The 19,458-nt window shown below is 51.0% G+C and overlaps 2 protein-coding genes across 4 annotated transcripts; one reads left to right on the top strand and one right to left on the bottom strand.

The window, feature by feature from the left end:
- The first annotated feature begins 158 nt into the window (after nt 1-158).
- SLC35B2 (solute carrier family 35 member B2) lies at nt 159-5,841 on the top strand. The gene is made up of 4 exons (XM_030870572.2): nt 159-311; nt 812-1,005; nt 1,173-1,327; nt 2,268-5,841. Exons 1-4 carry the CDS (start codon nt 301-303, stop codon nt 3,204-3,206), a joined length of 1,299 nt encoding a protein of 432 aa, XP_030726432.1. The 5' UTR covers nt 159-300; the 3' UTR covers nt 3,207-5,841.
- On the bottom strand, nt 5,598-17,668 carry HSP90AB1 (heat shock protein 90 alpha family class B member 1). Of its 3 annotated transcripts, none has more exons than XM_060307265.2 (12): nt 17,650-17,668; nt 9,835-9,981; nt 9,318-9,524; nt 9,054-9,213; nt 8,772-8,905; nt 8,358-8,666; nt 7,774-7,939; nt 7,373-7,563; nt 7,112-7,259; nt 6,704-6,972; nt 6,087-6,420; nt 5,598-5,976 (listed from the first exon to the last, which is right to left on the bottom strand). In XM_060307265.2, exons 2-12 carry the CDS (start codon nt 9,979-9,981, stop codon nt 5,867-5,869), a joined length of 2,175 nt encoding a protein of 724 aa, XP_060163248.1. In that variant the 5' UTR covers nt 17,650-17,668; the 3' UTR covers nt 5,598-5,866. The 3 variants fall into 3 exon arrangements, with proteins under 3 accessions (XP_060163248.1, XP_060163247.1, XP_030726435.1); XM_060307264.2 differs by lacking the exon at nt 17,650-17,668 and adding an exon at nt 17,195-17,213; XM_030870575.2 differs by lacking the exon at nt 17,650-17,668 and adding an exon at nt 11,349-11,508.
- Nucleotides 17,669-19,458: the final 1,790 nt, after the last annotated feature.

Genomic DNA, 19,458 nt, shown 5'->3' with positions numbered 1-19,458 from the left:
GGCTGGAGCTCCCACTCCCCCGACCCCACCCGCCCACAGAGGCAGCCTGCCTCTTGCGCGCCGAGCCGCGTCTCCCGCCGGGCCGCGAGGGGGCGCTGTGGCCCGGCGGCGGCCCGGGGCGCTGCGTGGTCGCGGCCGGGGGCGGAGGGGCGGCCGCGGGGAGGGAGGCGGGAAGAGCGCGGCATTTCCGCTAGCCGGCCCCTCGGCTGCTGCTCCTGGAGGCGACAGCGGGAGTGGTGGGAGCGCGCGGCCCGGGGACCCGCATTCCCCGGCCCCGCTCCGCCCCACGCGGCCGCGACCATGGACGCCAGGTGGGGGGCTAGGGGGAGTGGCGAGCCCACGTGACCGAGCCCCGCGCCACGTGACCGCCGCTCCTCAGCGCGGGGGGACGGGTGGGGTCCCATATGCCCGGCAGGAGGCCAGCCTAGCGCTGCCCGGACCCGGCGTGGGGGCGGGGGGTGGTGGTGGAGGCGGGCGCCGTGGCGTTGTGCTCTTCGGGGGCTCCGGGAGTGTCGGGCGAAGAAATCGGGGGACCCTGGGTCTCCGCGAGCCCCGAGGGCGGGGTCAGGGAGCGCTGGAGGGAACAGAGAGAACCTGTGTGGCCGGAGGGGCGGGTCCGCTCTCGGGGATGGAGGGATCCCTGCCTGGCTCGCGCCGGCCACCCCAGGAGAGAGAGAGGCTCTTTGTCCGCGCCGGGCTGCAGCTGAGGGGGGCGGGGAGGAACCCCGGGCCCTTCTCCAGTGTCGTCCCCTCCGGAGGGCCCAGAGGGTGAGGAGCTGGACCCTGATCCTTCTGCCCGCGGTCCCCGCAGGTGGTGGGCAGTGGTGCTGCTGGCTGCGCTCCCCTCCCTCGGGGCAGGTGGAGAGAACCCCGAAGGCCCTCTGGAGTCATGGACCCAGCTATGGTTCTTCCGCTTTTTGGTGAACGCGGCTGGCTATGCGAGCTTTATGGTACCTGGCTACCTGCTGGTGCAGTACTTCAGGCGGAAGAACTACCTGGAGACAGGTGTGTGGGGAAGTTTGCTCAGTCTGTATTACGAGTGTTGGCCAGCAGTGCAAAGGGGAGGTGGCGTGGCACGGGAGGAAGGGCGGCCAGCAGGGCGGGCTGGCAGCTGTGGGAGAGATGAGGTGCTAGGGAGAAGTTTGGGGTTTCACCTTGTGTGCTTTCTCCAGGCAGGGGTCTCTGCTTCCCCCTGGTGAAAACTTGTGTGTTTGGCAACGAGCCCAAGGCCCCGGATGAGGTTCCTCTGGCTCCCCGGGCAGAACCAGCAGAGACCAGTCCCACTTGGCAGGCCCTGAAGCTGCTCTTTTGTGCTGCGGGGCTCCAGGTAAGTAGGCCGGCTCTGCGGCTCTTCCTGGGTCGGTCCCCGCGGACAGGGACTTTGTGGAACCAGAGCTTTCACCCCGCCGGTCCCAACAGTTTGCTGGTGGTTGTGTTGTGTGTCCTCCTCCTCCCCGAGGCACACCATCTTCTTGGGGGTGGTTGGAGGAAACGCTGTCTTTTCTGTCCTCCTGTCTCTACCCTCTGTGATTTCTCCCATCCCCTTGTAATGATGTCTCATATACCATAAACCCACTGTTAAAAGTTTCAGCCTTACCCACTACTGCGTGTGAGAGGGGTGCTTAGATGCTGACCTCATGGCATTTTGGAGTGGGCACTTCTGGTTCCACCTAGTGTACCATGTTGAACTAACAGGTGTGCAGTCTTCTTTAAGAACTCTTCCTCCCATGGGCTTCCCTGGTGGCGCAGTGGTTGGGAGTCCGCCTGCTGATGCAGGGGGCGCGGGTTCGTGTCGCGGTACGGAAGGATCCCGCATGCCGCGGAGCGGCTGGGCCCGTGAGCCATGGCCGCTGGGCCTGCGCGTCCGGAGCCTGTGCTCCGCAGCGGGAGAGGCCGCGGCAGTGAGAGGCCCGCGTACTGCAAAAAAAAAAAAGAAGAAGAAGAACTCTTCCCCCCACAGTTGGTTGAAAATAGAGAAGAAAATACTTGGGATGGAGTCGGCTCTAACATCCCTACTGTGGGGACAGACAGGGTCTGGTCAGTCCTAAAGCATTTGTTGTTGGCGTTTCACACACACTTGATTGCCTGCAAGATGAATCCAGATTTGGGAGAGAAGAGGAAAGTAACTTCTAGTTACTACAGATATTTACGCTGTCCATCCTCATCATTTTCGATATCATCCTGAGGAAGGAGGAGCTTGTTGCGCTTTTTGGCCTGCCTTTTCCTTCTCTTGCTTATCTCCTCTCCCTCCGCCCTTCCCCATCCAGGTGTCTTATCTGACGTGGGGAGTGCTGCAGGAAAGAGTGATGACCCGCAGCTACGGGGCCACGGCCACATTGCCAGGTGAGCGCTTCTCGGACTCACAGTTCCTGGTGCTAATGAACCGCGTGCTGGCACTGATGGTGTCTGGCCTCTACTGCATCTTATGCAAGCAGCCCCGGCATGGGGCACCCATGTACCGGTACTCCTTTGCCAGCCTGTCGAATGTGCTCAGCAGCTGGTGCCAGTATGAAGCTCTCAAGTTCGTCAGCTTCCCCACCCAGGTGCTGGCCAAGGCCTCCAAGGTGATCCCTGTTATGCTGATGGGAAAATTGGTGTCTCGGCGCAGCTATGAGCACTGGGAATATCTGACCGCCGGCCTCGTCTCCATCGGGGTCAGCATGTTTCTCCTGTCCAGTGGACCGGAGCCCCACAGCTCCCCGGCCACCACGCTCTCAGGCCTCATCCTGTTGGCAGGTTACATTGCCTTTGACAGCTTCACCTCCAACTGGCAGGATGCCCTGTTTGCCTATAAGATGTCATCGGTGCAGATGATGTTTGGGGTCAACTTCTTCTCCTGCCTCTTCACAGTGGGCTCCCTGCTAGAGCAGGGGGCTCTCCTGGAGGGCGTCCGCTTCATGGGGCGACACAGCGAGTTTGCCGCCCACACCCTGCTGCTGTCCATCTGCTCTGCATGTGGCCAGCTCTTCATCTTCTACACCATTGGGCAGTTTGGGGCTGCCGTCTTCACCATCATCATGACCCTCCGCCAGGCTTTTGCCATCCTCCTCTCCTGCCTTCTCTACGGCCACACTGTCACTGTGGTGGGGGGCCTGGGGGTGGCTGTGGTCTTTGCTGCCCTCCTGCTCCGAGTCTACGCCCGGGGCCGTCTAAAGCAGCGGGGAAAGAAGGTCGTGCCAGTCGAGTCATCTGTGCAGAAGGTTTGAGGGGCCTGAGCGATGAAGTGAATAGGACCCTCTCACTGTACCAGTTTTCCTGTCCTACTGTAACTTCTCGGAGGCGGCAGGCTCTAGGGCAAAATGCAGGTTTCTCAGTATCACAGACCAGCTCTGCAGTTGGGGGTAGGGAGCCCAGGAGGCAGCCTTCCCCTTTGCCTTAAGTCCCCCATCCTCTAGTGGGCAGGATTCTTCCCAGGGTGGCAATGACAGTGGGAAGGGGCAGGGGGCAGTATTGAGAAGGCAGAGGCACCTTCCAAAGCCCCTCCCTCCTCCAATTCCCTGAAGTCTTGCCCTGTAGGCTCGGCCAACGCCTCACCTGTGCTTGTCCTCTACCTTGAATACCCACCCTTTCAGACTCTGAGGGACCTGCGTTTCTTACTCTGGAGAGAGAAGCACAAGTGTTGTAGGCTCCAAATGCTGCTTTCCCAGGAGAGTAAGTGAAAGACGGTGCTGTGCTGCGGGAGGGTGTGGGGAGTCCCGCCCAGCACCACCCCCGTCCTCTGCTCCTGGATCCCTAGGCTCTGCTCCATGAGCCAGTTGCAGGTTTTGGTACTTTGGAAATGTAACTTTTGCTCTTATAATTTTATTTTATTAAATTAAATTGCTGCAGCGGGCTCGGTCCTATGTTTTGGTTGACTGAAGTACAGACTTTCAACTTCAGATGGGCTGTGTCCGATAAACCCATCAGAAGCTGAAAATGTGTTTAATACACCTGACATAGCTTACCCTACCTAAAACTTCCATCAGCTCAAAACATCCTACAGTTGCTGTTTAACAGGTGTCAAATATCTCATTTAACTTGTTTAATACTGGAAACGAAGAGACAGTGGTGGTTACGTCTACCACTTGTTTGTGGCCAGGTGGCTGGGAACTGCAGCTCAGCACCCAGCCACACCAGTGAAGGTACCTCATACTGTCAGGCCAGGAAAAGATCAAAAGTAGTTCCTACTGCATGTGTGTGCTTTTGTTTCAGCACAGTAAGTCAAAAAACTTTGAGTGGAAGACCCTCTACGTGCTTTAGGAAAGGGACTTTTTAAAGTGTTATATGGTAGTTCAAAGATACCATTTATACCTTCAGCGTTTTTCTTTTAATCAATATTTTTTAAAATTGAAGTATAGTTGATTTACAGTGTTAATTTCTGCTGTACAGGAAAGTGATTGTTACATTTTTTTAAAGTACTGTTTTCCATTATGGTTTATCATAAGATACTGAATATAATTGTGCACTATACAGTAGGACCTTGTTCATCCATTCTTGTTCATATAAAAGCTTCCATCTGCTAACCCCAACCTCCCATTCCATGCCTCCCTCATCCCCCTTGGCAACCACCGGTCTGTTCTCTCCTTGATTTGATTCAGGTTTATTTGTGTCATATTTTACATTCCACATGTGATTATCATATGGTATTTTTTACTTAGCATGGTAATCTCTCATTGCATCCATGTTGCTGCAAATGGCATGATTTCATTCTTTTTTATGGCTGAGTAGTATTCCCTTGTATATATGCACCACATCTTATCATCTGTCAACAGACGTTTGTTTCCATGTCTTGGCTATTGTTAGTGCTGCTGCAGACATAGGGGTGCATCTATTTGAATTAGTTTTGTCTGGATACATGCCCAGGAGTGGATTACTGGATATGTAATTCTATTCTTAGTTTTCTGAGGAACCTCCATACTGTTTTCCTCGGTGGCTGCACCAACCTGCATTCCCACCAACAGTGTAGGAGGGTTCCCTTTTCTCCACACCCTCTCCAAGCTTTTGTTACTTGCAGACTTTTTGGTTTGGTTTTGGTTTTTGACCACGCAGCATGCAAGGATCTTAGTTCCTGAACCTGTGCCCACTGCAGTAGCAGCACAGTCTTAATCGCTGGACTGCCAGGAAGTCCTGTTATTTGCTTACTTTTTAATGTGAGGCGGTACCTCATCATCATTTTGATTTGCATTTCTCCAGTAACTATGTTGAACATCTTTTCATGTGCCTATTGGCCATGTGTATGTCTTCTTTGGAGAGAGGTCTATTTAGGTCTTCTGCCCATTTTTTAACTGGATTTGTTTTTAATTAACTTGTATGAGCTGTTTGTGTTATTTTGGAAATTAAGCCCTTGTCAGTCACATCATTTGCAAATATTTTCTCCCATTCTGTAGGTTTTCTTTTTGTTTTATGGTTTCAAGTTTCATTAGATCCCATTTGTGTGACTTCTAAACTTATCAGTAACCTTTTAAAAACTTTTAAAGTCCTACCATGTATCGCGTTATCTATACTCGGGATGATGGCAGGTTAAGACTTGGGAAACAGAAACTAGGGAAACTCCAAAGGCAGCATTATACATACTTGGCGGGGCGGGGGGGGCGTCCACATGATTTGAGAAAGAAGCGTATAAAAAACCTGCATCATCTTTATTTTGCATACTTTAATTTCAGAACAAAACAAACAAAAAAAACACAATACACAACATTCAAACCCCATGTCAAATGTGGAAAGGAATAGGGCTTGAGGCCCTTATATCCTGCCTTAGACAGAAGAACAGAAATAAAACCTCTAGACATCAGCAGAAAGAACCAAGTGGGCCAAGGCCACTGGGGCTGCTGCTGGGGGAGCCATGGGGACACTATACAGAGGGAACAAAGTCTGCAGGTAGAAATTCCTAATCTACTTCTTCCATGCGAGATGCATCCTCATCACCCTCAAGGGGGGGGATCTCATCAGGAACAGCAGTACTGGGCTCCTCTGCTGTCACTTCATCTTCATCAATGCCTAAAAGTAGGAAGAATGCCACTTGAGATCTGACCCAAAAAGCAGTCCAATCTACCCACCAGACCAGTTCCTCATCTCCTTGCCACACTCAAGAGGACAAGAATACTCACCCAGGCCTAGCTTGATCATGCGGTAGATGCGGTTGGAGTGGGTCTGGGGATCCTCAAGCGAGAAGCCGGAAGAGAGCAGTGCAGTTTCGAACAGCAGCACCACCAGGTCCTTAACAGCCTTGTCATTCTTGTCTGCCTCTGCCTTCTGCCGCAGGGTCTCCACAATGGGGTGGTCAGGATTGATCTCCAGGTGCTTTTTGGCCATCATATAGCCCATGGTCGAGTTGTCCCGAAGTGCCTGGGCTTTCATGATGCGCTCCATGTTGGCAGTCCAGCCATAGGTGCTTGTCACGATGCAGCAGGGTGAAGACACAAGCCTATTGGAGATTGTCACCTGTGGACAGTCACAAAAACCTTGGGTTCATATTAAATCAAATTGCTACCTTGAGGCAAACGTGATACTTGAAGTTCTGTTCTTGGGGGAAAAAAATACCTCATCTTTGGTAAGTTTAATAGAAACAGCAACCTTAAAATCTGCCTGGTCAAGAAAACAAAGGGTAGGATTGGCGCTAAACAAATTATGCTGCCCCAAACCACTAATGGTATAGCAACCAGAGACTGAGGTAAATAGCCCTGAAGGCATCTGTTACAAGTAACTTAGTTCCAGAGTTGCTTACCTTCTCCACCTTCTTATCCAAGATCTCTTTCATGAGTTTGCAGAGGTTCTCAAACTTAGCCTTGCTCTCCTCCATCTTCTTCTTCTCCTCCTCATCCTCAGGCAGCTCCAAGCCCTCCTTGGTAACTGAGACCAGACTCTTCCCATCAAACTCCTTGAGCTGTTGCACACAGTACTCATCTATCGGCTCTGTCATGTACACCACCTCGAAGCCCCGCTTCCGCACTCGCTCCACAAATGCAGAGTTGGCAACCTGCTCTTTGCTCTCACCTGTAGGATTACTTAGTGTGACTCAAGGACCAGAATGCCTCAACCTGCCAGTTCCCAGGTATCCTCGAGTGCCCTCCCCTTCTCCCCACACCTCTAAGGAGAGGCTTTGATCATTGATCAGATGCAGACTCCAACGCACCAGTGATGTAATAGATGGACTTCTGGGTCTCCTTCATGCGAGACACGTATTCTGAGAGAGAAGTCATCTCATCTCCAGACTGGGAGGTGTGATAGCGCAGCAGCTCAGAAAGGCGTCGCCGGTTAGTGGAGTCCTCATGGATTCCAAGCTTTAAGGGTGGAAAGAAAAATACAATCTTGCTAAGAAATCATTTATCCTCTATGTGAATAAAAAATAATCCATCATAATTATTAAGTAAAAAAGTACTTGCTGCCTCTTTACCTTTAGGTTCTTAGAGAACGCCTCATAGAATTTCCTGTAGTTCTCCTTGTCTTCTGCCAGCTCCGAGAAGAGCTCAAGGCACTTCTTAACAATGTTTTTGCGAATGACCTTCAAGATTTTGCTCTGCTGGAGCATTTCTCGGGAGATGTTCAGGGGAAGGTCTTCAGAGTCAACCACACCACGGATGAAGTCTGAAATCAAGTATGTAAGCTCAGTTTAAAAAAGGGGAGTGGAGAGGATAAAGATAAAGGTATATACACAGGGTTATCTGGATCCAACAGGACCAATTTTCTCACTGAACCTTCACTTGTTATGTTGCAGAGGATCCTTAATCTAAGATAAAGACTTCAGTCCCCTTGAGAATGCTGAACGCAAGTATATTAGGCCAAAAAGATACTCACTGAGATATTCTGGTATTAATTCATCACAGCTGTCCATGATAAACACACGGCGGACATAGAGTTTAATGTTGTTCTTCTTCTTTTTGTTCTCAAAGAGGTCAAAAGGAGCCCGACGAGGGATGAACAGCAATGCTCTGAATTCCAACTGACCTTCTACAGAGAAGTGCTGAAAGAAATCCAAGATAATCCAACTGTGTATTTCAAAATAAGGGTGGCTTTTTGTCCCAACCCCAAACTACCCAATATTTGGAACTAAAATCTTCCCCCTAAGCACCAGGAATAGAGTGGACACTAAGGCAACTGTTGAGAAAATTTAAGCTCTAACGCCCTAAATGAACCCAACGTGGTACAAGCTCTGTATAATCCCTGGGTCAATGAGGAAATCGTCAAATCAGGACCCCAGATGGGTAAAGCTGCCACAGAACAAGTGAGGTAACTGGGAAAAATGTCATTTCTCCACCCTGGAAGGGTCCATTAGCAAGTGAACTCATGGCATTCACAGCTCCCAGCTACCAACCAGTTGGGTAAGTTGCATTTGCCCATTATTGGCTCCTCCTATTGAGCCAGCAAGCAAGGCTTCTTACCTTCACTGCCAAGTGATCTTCCCAGTCATTGGTGAGGCTCTTATAGAACTCTCCATATTCCTCCTGGGTGATGTCATCAGGGTTTCTGGTCCAAATGGGCTTGGTCTTGTTCAGTTCTTCCTGATCAATATATTTCTCCTTGATCTTCTTCGTCTTCTTTTTCTTATCTTTGCCACTATCATCCTCCTCATCTGAGCCCACATCCTCAATCTTGGGCTTCTCCTCCTCATCTTTATCTTCCTCTTCTTTCTCACCTTTCTCTTCTTCTGCCTCATCATCACTGATTTCCTTCTCGCGTTCCTTCTCCAGCTAGAAGTATCAAAGATGATAAATGCAGAATACAGAAAGCAAAAAATCAAAGTTCCATTTAGATTCTCTAAAGTATCTTCACTTGAGTTACCAGTCCATACTTACATAGAGTGTGATGGGATAACCTATGAACTGTGAGTGCTTCTTCACCACTTCTTTGACCCGCCTTTCTTCTAAGTACTCTGTCTGGTCTTCCTTAAGGTGGAGAATCACTTTGGTACCCCGCCCAATGGGCTCACCTAGAAAAAAATCAATCCAAATGGAATAAAAAATGAAACTAAACGCAAAACTATAAAAACAACTGCTTTACAGATAAAATGCTCAAGATCTTTGTTACTGTTTCCCCAGAATTCTCACCCAGACACCTTAAGAGGAAAGCTAACTTACCATGGTCAGCACGTACAGTGAAGGAACCCCCAGCAGAAGACTCCCAGGCATACTGTTCGTCATCATTGTGCTTTGTGATCACAACCACTTTCTCTGCCACTAGGTAGGCAGAATAGAAACCAACACCAAATTGCCCAATCATGGAAATGTCTGCACCAGCCTGCCAAAAAGTTTAAGGAAGTCGAATGCAAGTTTCAAAGAAACAGCAAACCAAATACCAAAAAAAAATACGAATGGAGTGTGCCCAGCTAAAATACCACATACCTGAAGAGCCTCCATAAATGCTTTAGTACCAGACTTGGCAATAGTTCCCAAATTATTTACAAGATCAGCTTTGGTCATGCCAATGCCAGTGTCTACCAGAGTCAGGGTGCGCTCCTGGGGGTTGGGGATGATGTCAATTTTCAACTCTTTACCACTGTCCAATTTGGAAGGGTCTGTCAGGCTCTCATAACGAATCTTGTCCAAGGCCTGGAAATACAAATTTCAATTTTACAATTCTGCTTCCTTAAAGCCCATTTCACCCAAAAGAGAAAACTTTTAATTCCCAAATACCCTCAATCTGATTACCCATTTAACTCGTAGTTTGACCACCACATCAAACTATAGTCTCTATCCACCTACCCACCATGGAATAAAGCAAACCTTTTTGTAACTGCAGCAAATTTATATCCCCTTCAACACCGAACACCACAAAATGCCAAACCACCCCTTCTCCTTTGTGTGTGGACTACTTGAAAAACAAGAAACAAACGCCAATGAAAACACCCAAGGCACTCACATCAGAAGCATTACTGATCAACTCCCGAAGAAAAATTTCCTTGTTGGAATAGAAGGTATTGATAATAAGAGACATGAGTTGGGCAATTTCTGCCTGGAAAGCAAAAGTCTCCACCTCCTCCTCTCCATGGTGCACTTCCTCAGGCATCTAAAATAAGAAAACTCAAAAATTTAAGACTACTAGAGTTCACCCCGGTTACAGTAAAAACATTAAGAGATTCAATTCAAACTCTTTTGAGCTGTGTACTGAGACAAAATCCTTTCCTGTAAAAATTTCAGGCTGCATCCTTAGACGGAAAACAATGGGGAGAGAGGGTGCGCCTAACACACTCGATTAAACGTGTTAAGGTTTCTTGTACTTTGGAACCAAACCACTGTTAAAATGATCCCTGGATCAGCATCACCTGGTAATTTGTTAGGCATGCAGAGTATCGCCCCTAACCCAGGTATGTCGAATGCAAGTAATAACCCCGGTTAATTCACACACACACACTTAAATGTGCAAATCACTACAGTTCTACCATTTTGGGTGGGGGGGGACCTCCAACATGACTAGTTTTACGTTAAAGGGCAATGACTTGAAACTGCTCTCCCATGAGGCATCTCCAAGCAGATATAGGATTACTGCCTCACGTGGTAGGGAAAGCTAACTCGATAGATCGGTGGGATGCCCACCCAGGGTGGCTATTAAGACAAAGAACCGATAAAGCAAAAGCTCCTCCTTGACCCCTGAGCACAGGTGAGTGAAATGCAGGTCCAAACCAAACACAACTAAGATGGTGGCCGTAATCGGCTGGGGCGACTCTAAGTCCTTGCCGGACATGCGTCGGCCAGGACCGCGCGGGAAGGGGGCGCCACCGCGCAGCCTCCCTTCGCCCCAGCATCCGGGCACCAGGGCGGGGCACTGGGCTCCAGAAGCTTCCAGAACAATCTCAGCTCTCGAGAAGGGGCGGGGGAGGAATAAACCCATGAATCCCAGAGCCTGCCCCCTCCCCTCTCCCATCCCTCCTCCTGCACCAAGACCGCGGGCCAGAGGCGACGGAAAACATCTCTCGCCGCAGACCCTCCCGGAAGGCACCCAAAAAAACTTAAAAACCGCGTCCAACAGAAGAGATGGCAAAACCTGATCAGGACCGGGCTGTGCTGAGTCACACCGAGCGCGCACACCCACAACCCTTGGGGACCCTCCGGCGCCCCGTAGCCGCGTCCGGAAGTGGAGAGACAAACATGGCAGCGTCCCGGGCCGGCGCGGCCACCACGTGCAGCTGCCCACTAGCCCAGACCCACTCCGCGGCCCACCTCGCCCATGGCTAATACCTGCCTAGAAGCAGCCCCGCCACCAACACAGAAAAGAGGCTGAACTCAACAGCTCCCTCCCGCCCTCAACAAAAAATGGGAGCGTTATCCCAAAAGCCGCCCCAACACAACAAAATGTGGGAGTCGGAAAGGACACGAGAGACGAAAACAACTCGGAAGACCAATCTAACCCGAAAAGCCCGAAGACTGCAGCCTTACCTTGAAGAATAAGAATCGCAGACACTAGAGAGCTGAGCGGGCAAGGACTGCCTCAACCGCACACGCCGCAACAAGGGCGCACGGGGGTGACTCAAGAGAACGGCTGTGCGCCCCCAGTCGCCTTATATAAGACGAAGCACAGCCTAGCTGCCCGCCCCCGGATCCCTCCGCCTTAAAGGAGGATGCCTGTCAGCACCGCACCTGCCGCCGCCCGCCCACCTTGACGTCATGGTCCAAAATAGGGGAGGGGCGGTGAAGAACGGGAGCAGCCGGCCTTAGTCTGCACGGGGAGCGCACTCGTTTTCATAGCCCCGTCTCTGCGCTTCCAAGACAGGACACCATCAAAAATAGATGTTGGGAATGCTCTCATGACGTAAGCGGCGGATCAGGGGCGAGGATCCCCACTGACCTCCGTAGAAACCTGTAGTGCAGGCGTCTCCACACCCAAGAGTCCCGGCCTCGAAGGACGCCTAAAAAGTGGCCAACCACTCCCACCTACGCTCCCAGGCTCGATCTCCCTTTAGAATCTTCGCTACACATTCCAACAGCCCGATAAGGGGAAGGGGGTCTTTTCCGCGGGCGGTGCGGAATCGGAAGCCCAACTCTGGGCAGCCCGGGGAATCCCGGGCAGCCCGGGGAATCCCGGCCCTCCCGGGGGCAGGGCCAGCGTTTCGCCGCGGGGCGTGGCTCCGGCTGCTGGAAGGTTGCCGGCTCCGGCTGGCGGGGGACTCTTTGCCTGCATGCGGCGGAAGGAGCCACGGCGGCGGTACTGCGATGCTTCCAGCAGGTTCCAGGCCCGCCTAGGCGGTCCCGCCCCGCCCCCTTCCCTCGAGGCTCCGCCCCTCCCTCTGCGGCCTGGGCTGTGCCTCTGCGGCGGCTCCGCCCCGCGACCGTTCTGCTAGGATCCTGGGGTTGAAGTGGGCTGCTCTAATCCCGTTTACTGTAGGAAACTGCAGGGGGCACCCTTTACCCCACCTGCCAGGCCCAGCTAGCCCAGCACTGCGTCTGGGGTTGGGATTGACCCCACTTCTACCCCATCAATCACACGGGCTGTTGGGGCAGCTCTAAGGGCGCCGCCTTCAGAGAGCGGAAACTAGGGATGGGGTCGCTACGCGACGGACCCTCCCCAGCTTCTGCAGCCTCCCACAGGTGTGGAGCGCAGAGACGTGCACATCGAGTTCTCAGTCTGGTTTCTTTTCTTTTTTTTCCCCCCCACTCTTCTTTCTGCAGCTGCTTAGATCTGGGTAGGGTCTGGTCTCCAAGGACCCCTCTGCAGGGTGGCAGAAGTTCTTGGAAGCAGCATGAAGACTCTGGCCAGAGTGTAGCCCGCTCCAGGCGGTTGGAACCACGTCGTTCCCCTTCAGCGGTGGCGCCGGAAGCTCCAAGCCATGGGCCTGCCCAGCGAGCTGCGGGACGCCGTGCCTCTTCTGGCTCTGCCCCTTTTGCGTTTCCTCCGGCTGGTGAGCTGTCTTTGCCTTTCCAAGGCCTCATCTTGGAAGCCTACTGGACCCACAGACCCTCCAGCAGAGAATGGCCACCCCCTACGCTGTGACCTTGTGGATGTCCAGCAACTCCCTTCGTGGCCCACTTTGTCGGCCCCTGGCTTGCTGTGGAGGGCTTCCCCCACTACCACCCGCGGACCTCCCTCAGCAGCCCTGGTGCCCAGTCTTATTCTTTCATATCTTCTTGGTTTATGTGTTCAGTTTCAAGGAACAAAGGACCCTTGCTTTCTTTTTCCTCGTCCCACACTCCAGACCTCATCAACCCTGCCATCACTACCTCAATTTCCTCTCCTTACACTTCCACTCCCCTTCTTTATGGTCTGGGAGGAGTCAGTGAGTGGGGGAAGGGCCGTGGTGCTGCTGCTAGGAGGCCCCCCGGATGCTGTGTTCCTGATGGAAACCTCAAACCAGGAGCGTCACCCCCCAACACACCCTCCCTCCTCCCCCTGGGCAGAAGGGGGCTAGTTAATTAAACACCTGCTCCCTGGTTCACAAAGAGGATTCACAACATCTCACAGTCCTGTGAAGAGGTGGGAGTGAATCTGCACATTCTAGAAACTAGGCGAGGAAGGCTTCAGTGAGTACCCCAGGATGGGTCAGCTCAGAGCCTTTGCTCCACTAACTCCCTTGCTCCCTGATCCAGAAATGGAGTGGGAATGCTGTTTCTTCTCCCAGGACTCAAGCCCAAAGCAGAGCAAGAATCACTCCTGTGGACCAGTGTCAGGACCAGAGATTCCTTGGGGGTTTCCTAATGGGAAAATCTCAAATCTCGCACCAGCACAGAAATTCTGCTTTCTCTTCCAGAAATCTTCAGGATGACTTCTCCAGCTCATTGACACTCACTAATCCCCTGTGAGCCTTGTCTGAGGATACAGAGATGCATAAACAGGACAAGGAGCCCTTAGCCCACTAGGGGGAGCTGCAGCAGACCAAGTGCGAATCAGAGCAGCTGGCAGCGAGGGAGAAGCCTCAGTTTCCCAGCTCAGCCTGGGCAAGGGGGCAGGCTCAGGGCTGCGTGGCACAGGTCTACTCCCCAGCAAAGGGAAAGCATGGGAAAGGCACAGCCCTGCCAGAGGGACCACAGCCCAGGAACCCTCAAGGGAGGCAGGAGTCACTGAAAGTGGCCCTGCAGGCAGGGATTAGGTCACAGAGGGCCACAATGCCATGCTAAGTAGTTCTGACCTTCACTTAGGGTCAGGGAAGCCACTGAAGGCTATTAAAGATGACTTAACCCCCCCGTGAATCCCCAGAAGCCTATTCCCAGCAGCATTTGCAACCCTTGATGTTCCCAAGATACCCTTTATTCCCGACCAGGCCTCAAAGACCCAGCCCAACCTTCTGCTGTTTGGAGGGCAGCCGGGTGAAGCAAGGACTCATAAACTATGGCCTGCAGTTGGTGGGCTGATCACTTGTTTTTGTATGGCCTGTGGATAAGAATGGTTTTTACATTGTTTAATGGTTGAAAAAACATCAAAGGGAAGATCATATTCTGGCATGTGAAAAGTATAGGAAATTTGAATTTACGTCCATAAAGTTTTACTGAAACAAGCTCTACTTATTTGTTTACACGTTGTCTTTGGCTGGTTTCACACTGTAATGAGGGAGTTGATAGTTGTGACAGAGACCATATAGCTTGCAAAGTCTAAAATATTTACCCCCTTACCTTTTACAGAAAAGCTTTGCAGACCTCTGATCTAGCTAAAGCTAAGTAGGGCCTCGGAGGGAGCACAGACTCAGCCTGGACAGAGAGGCCTCCGGCTGCCGCTCGGACTGGGACTTCTCCTAGTTAGGAAGCACCACTGGCCTTTCAAGGAGGTCAGGGGGCCACTGAGGGGAGCTTAGATAAGGGGCCATGGATGAATCAAGCAACCGGAGGCATCAGGACGTCAGGGCCTATTTAAGCATGGGGAGTAGCTCTGGCTCCTTAACCCCCAGAACAAGCAGCCTTCCAAGCTCAGTGCCTGCCAGGCGTGCCCTGTCAGTTCTGGTCTTCCCAGTTCCACCAGGCTTACATCTCTGAATTCCTGAGCTGACATCCTCCTGGGCCAACAGACCTGACGTTCAGATATGTTGGACAGCTGAGCAGGTCTGCGTGGCCAACCAGGGCTCCATCTCTTTGCCTCAGTTTCCATGTTCTACGGGGACATGTCTCTCTGCACCACTTTTGCTCATTTGATTGTTAGTATGTTATTTTTTGATGCAATGGCACATGGAAATTTGCCTTCATTTTCTGTTTCCTGGAGAGTTTGAAAAACGATTGTTGTGTATCGATCCCACAACTTGGTAGGCTACCTTACTAATTTTTAATTTGTCTGTCAGTCTTTTGTTGTTTTCTGGTACAACCCTAGCTATCATCTGAGAACAATGATAGCTTGGTTTCTGCCTTTCTAACCCTTGTATCTCAGATTTCTTGTTACACTGCAGCAGCTAGGACCAGCAGAACAATGACGTGTGGAAACAGTGATTCTGGGCATCCCTGTCTTTCTGATCGGAAAAGGAACACTTCATCATTGAGCATATTTTCTTTCTGCTCCTAACTTGTTATACATCTTAATCTGAATGGGTGTCAAAATTATTTTCTGCATCTATTGAGAATATTGTTTTTAAAATTTCCTTAATCTATTTGTGTTTAATTTGTTGATAGACTAACATTAGACTGAAATTATCCATTTCTTTAAAGTTTTGTAGAACTCACCTATAAAAATGCCTGTTTCTGTTGTTTCCTATATGAAAATATTTTAACTAGGAACTCAAATTTTTTAATGGCATAGGTCCATTCAGGTTTTCTACTACTCCTTGAGTGAATTTTAATAATTTTTCTGGATGTTCCTTGAAAGCTTTAAAGATTATGGCATACTATTTCCTTTGACTATCTTTTTAGTCTCTGTTCTATCTCAAGTATGTCCCCTTTTTTCGCTCCTAAAATTGTTTTTCATGTCTTTTCCCTTTTTTCCTGATCAGTTTCACCAACGATTTATCTATTTTATTACATAATTTGTTTTCTGCTTCTTTAATTCTTTAATTACTTTATTCCTTTCTTTTTTTTTTTAATTTCTGCTAAACTTTTTCTCATTATTTCTACTTTTTGAGGGTCAGGTCTGTTGTTCTTTTTCTATTTTCTTAACTTTAATACTTAGCACATTAAATTTCATCCTTTCCCCTTTTCAGACATAAGGATTTAAGACTATAAATTTCTTTTCAAGTACTATTTTAGCTATATCCCACAAGTTTCAATATGTAGAATTTTTTATTATAATTCAGTTTTAAGGATTTTGATTCCCCTTATGGTATCTCTGTTGATCAGAGATCAGTGGTATCTGTTTAAAACGTTCAGTTATTTTTACATTATCTTTTCATTATGTTGTAGACATACAATGGTGTGTATGATACTGAACTTTTGTATTTGAGACACCCTTTGTAATCTAGGATGTGGTTAATATTTATAAACACCCCATGTGCGCTTGAGAAAAATATCTATTGATATTACCTAGTTGTTGGATAGCTCTAAATACGTTGAATCTATTAAAGCAAAAGCCCGTTAATTGTGTTGTTCCAAACAAACAAAAATCCCACCTGGAGACTCCCCGGGACGAAGTCTGGAGAAGGGAGAGGCTGGAGGTGTGGAGCTCACACAGGGGCGGGGAGGCACGGTGTACACATTCTCTGAGGTAGGATGATAAAAGTGGGGCTGAGGGGAGGGGAGGACCACTCTGGGCTGGAGGGGTCAAGAAGTCTGTTTTAGGCATTGTGCGGCACCAAGGAGAGATGTCCAGGAGGCAGAGGCTGATGGCTGAAGTCATGGGCAAGAACAAAATCTCTCAGGGGAGTGGGGTGAGAAAGCCAGAAATTGTGGTCTAAGCCATTCCGGAATTGTAAATGGAGTACCTTTGGTAACCTCCTCTTTAATACCCATATCAGCGTGTCTTGACTCTAATGGCATAGTATCTGTGGCCTGGGGGTGTGACTGAGTCCTGCCTACCTGCCGTTGTCAGCCCAGCCCAGAAACGTCTGTCCTCCTCCTGCCGTCACACCCACCAGGCATCGCTTTCTGTCTTGGGCGTTATTTAGTGTTCCAGGCCCCCTTTGACTAAGAAGCTAAAACGTAACCCTAAATTGGTTCAGCCCAGAGCAGATTATAGGCAGAGAAAGGTGCAGGGGGTGGGTGACACCACAAACAACCCTGACCTACTTAACTGTTCTGCCTGCCACCTGTCCCGCCCGAGGCACAAGTCACTGCTCAATGTGCAGGTCTCAACTGGCTGGATTTCTAGGTCATCCACTGGGCCCAGTGCCTGCCTGGCCCACCTGCACCAGATAAAGGACCGGTAGGGCTGTGGTACTTACTGCTGGTGGGTGGTGAGGAACTCACGAACAGGAGGCACTGAGGTTACACATCAGGAAGGACCTTGCTGGTTTCAGCTGGGAAGGATGTCAAGCGAGTTCAGGATCCTAGGAGGCTGGGATGTGAAAAGAGAAGATGCCTCTCTGGAATGTTCTGGAGGCTGGGAGGCAGGTGCACCAAGCCTGCATTACAGGCCCCCCTATCTCATGTACCTTTCCATGCTCTTCACTGCCTGGGAAGTCGTGTGTGTGTGTGTGTGTGTGTGTGTGTGTGTGTGTGTGTGACGGAGGGAGGGAGTGTGTGTGTGAGAGAGAGAGAGGGAGGGAGGGGTGTGTGTGTGGGGTGTGTGTGTGTGTGTGTGTGAGAGAGACAGTGGGAGGGAGGGAGGGAGGGAGGGAGACGGAGAGGGAGAAAGACGAGGACTGAGACACACAGAGAAACAGAGACTTAAACTTACCTGGTGCTTTGCAGTTTACAAAATATTTTTCTATCCTTTAAACTTTTCAGCCTCGGTTTTCTGGAGTAAAACAGGCATGGCAATAGTCAGCACTCCATAGGATTATTAGATCAGTGGAGTCAGTATATGTACGAGGAGCGACAGGTGAACGTTATTCATTAACTCAGTGGAGTTTCACAACCGGGAGAGGTAGGCAAGGCAAGTAGTATTACCCCTGCTTTACAATTAAGCGGCTCCGAGATGGAAAGTGCCTGGCTCAAGGTCACCCGGACTTAAGGGTCAGTAGAGTCTGGACCCCCATCTGCCAGGGGTCAGATGAGAGGGGCTGCGTGGATAGAGGCTGCGCTCCGGCCAGGGGCCGCGCGTCACGGGTGACGTCACTTCCCCCTCTAGCGGCGGGCGGGGCTGAGCAGAACCCAGGTTCCCCTCGTTCGCGCCCCGGTCCTGAGGTTCTCGGCTGTCCCGCCCGAAGGCTGTGGCCGTTCGCACTTGGCTGGGGTGAAGGAAATGAGGCCTGGTTTTCGAAGCTTCGGGGGCTGAAGATGCGGGGGAGGGGGCTGAACGGCATGCAGGGGGAGCAGCGAGCCCACCAGGCTGAGGTCATCCTAATGACTCTTGGCACCACGTGTCTCTAGGGTCCTCATCTCCTGCACCCAGGCTCTGCCGCAGACCCCCTTAATTTCCTTAGCAAGCCGTACATGTTACCCCGTTTAAAGAACAAGGGATCTGGGCCACAGAGGATATAGGTGGCTCGTGCAAGGTGACACAACTGGTGCTTGGCAGGCCCCAAATGGAATCCTAGGCTCTGAATCTGAACCATCACCCAACCCGCAGGAAGGCATGGGAGGGGGTAGCTGTCATGAGCAGAAGCCCCTGCTTTGTGGGGTCCCGCTGACTCATTTAGCACTTGCCCGGCTGTCTGGAGCCAGAACGTCAGGGGCTGACTGGCAGGTAGCACCAGGACCGCCGAAGCTGTGAGGGGCTCTAGTGAGCACATGTTCTCCCAGAGGGCACCCGTGCAGGAAGCCAGGTCGGGCGGAGATGAGCTGGAGAAGCCAAGCTGCGACAAAGGCCCCTGATGCGTTGGGGGGCGGAGCAGGGGGAACGCCGGCTTTGCCCATCTCCACACTCACTGCCGACCTGCCCCAAGAACCAGCCTGGCCCCTCTCCCTCCGACTGCCACTCTTCCAGTGTCAGGACTTGGGTTTCAGGCGGGGCCTGCCGGCCACAGCCGGGCTCTCTCTTTAAGGTGACTCTGCACTTCTCTGCTCACATCCATTTTGAATCCCTATCAGAGTTTAACATCCTGAGGATAATTTTCCCAATAATTGGGGGTTTCCTGTCAAGCACCTGCTCCCACCATACTCTTTCCATGTTCACCCCAAAGAATACAAACACAGGTATATTGCAATTCATCCGTTATACCCGACGCTTCACTTCTATTTTTAAGAACGACTGCTAATTTTACTGGGGCTCTTAGCTTTTCAAGTTTGAAGCTGTAACAATTCACCATATTAAGATTAAACAAGAGGGAAATTTGTGTTGCAGTGGCAGCCACTCCAGGGAATACAGCCGCCCAATACATGGGGCAGAAATGTCGCACGGGAGGAAGGTGACGACCAGCACAAGTTTAGCCCTTGCCCACCTTACAGGGGAAAAGTGGTGAGGCCCCAGAGCGGCCTGCTTCCCACAGGCGGTGTTGTCTGCAGAGCGCCCCCCTGTGGCCGGGGGCTATCACTGCAGTTGGGTCGGCAGGAGCTACTTTTTTTTTTTTTTTTTTTTTTTTTTGCGGTACGCCGGCCTCTCACT

Source organism: Globicephala melas, chromosome 11 (assembly GCF_963455315.2).
Source record: "Globicephala melas chromosome 11, mGloMel1.2, whole genome shotgun sequence".
NCBI classification, from domain to species: domain Eukaryota; kingdom Metazoa; phylum Chordata; class Mammalia; order Artiodactyla; family Delphinidae; genus Globicephala; species Globicephala melas.
Note: the sequence above shows the minus strand (reverse complement) of the source record. Positions and strands in the feature narration are given on the sequence as shown.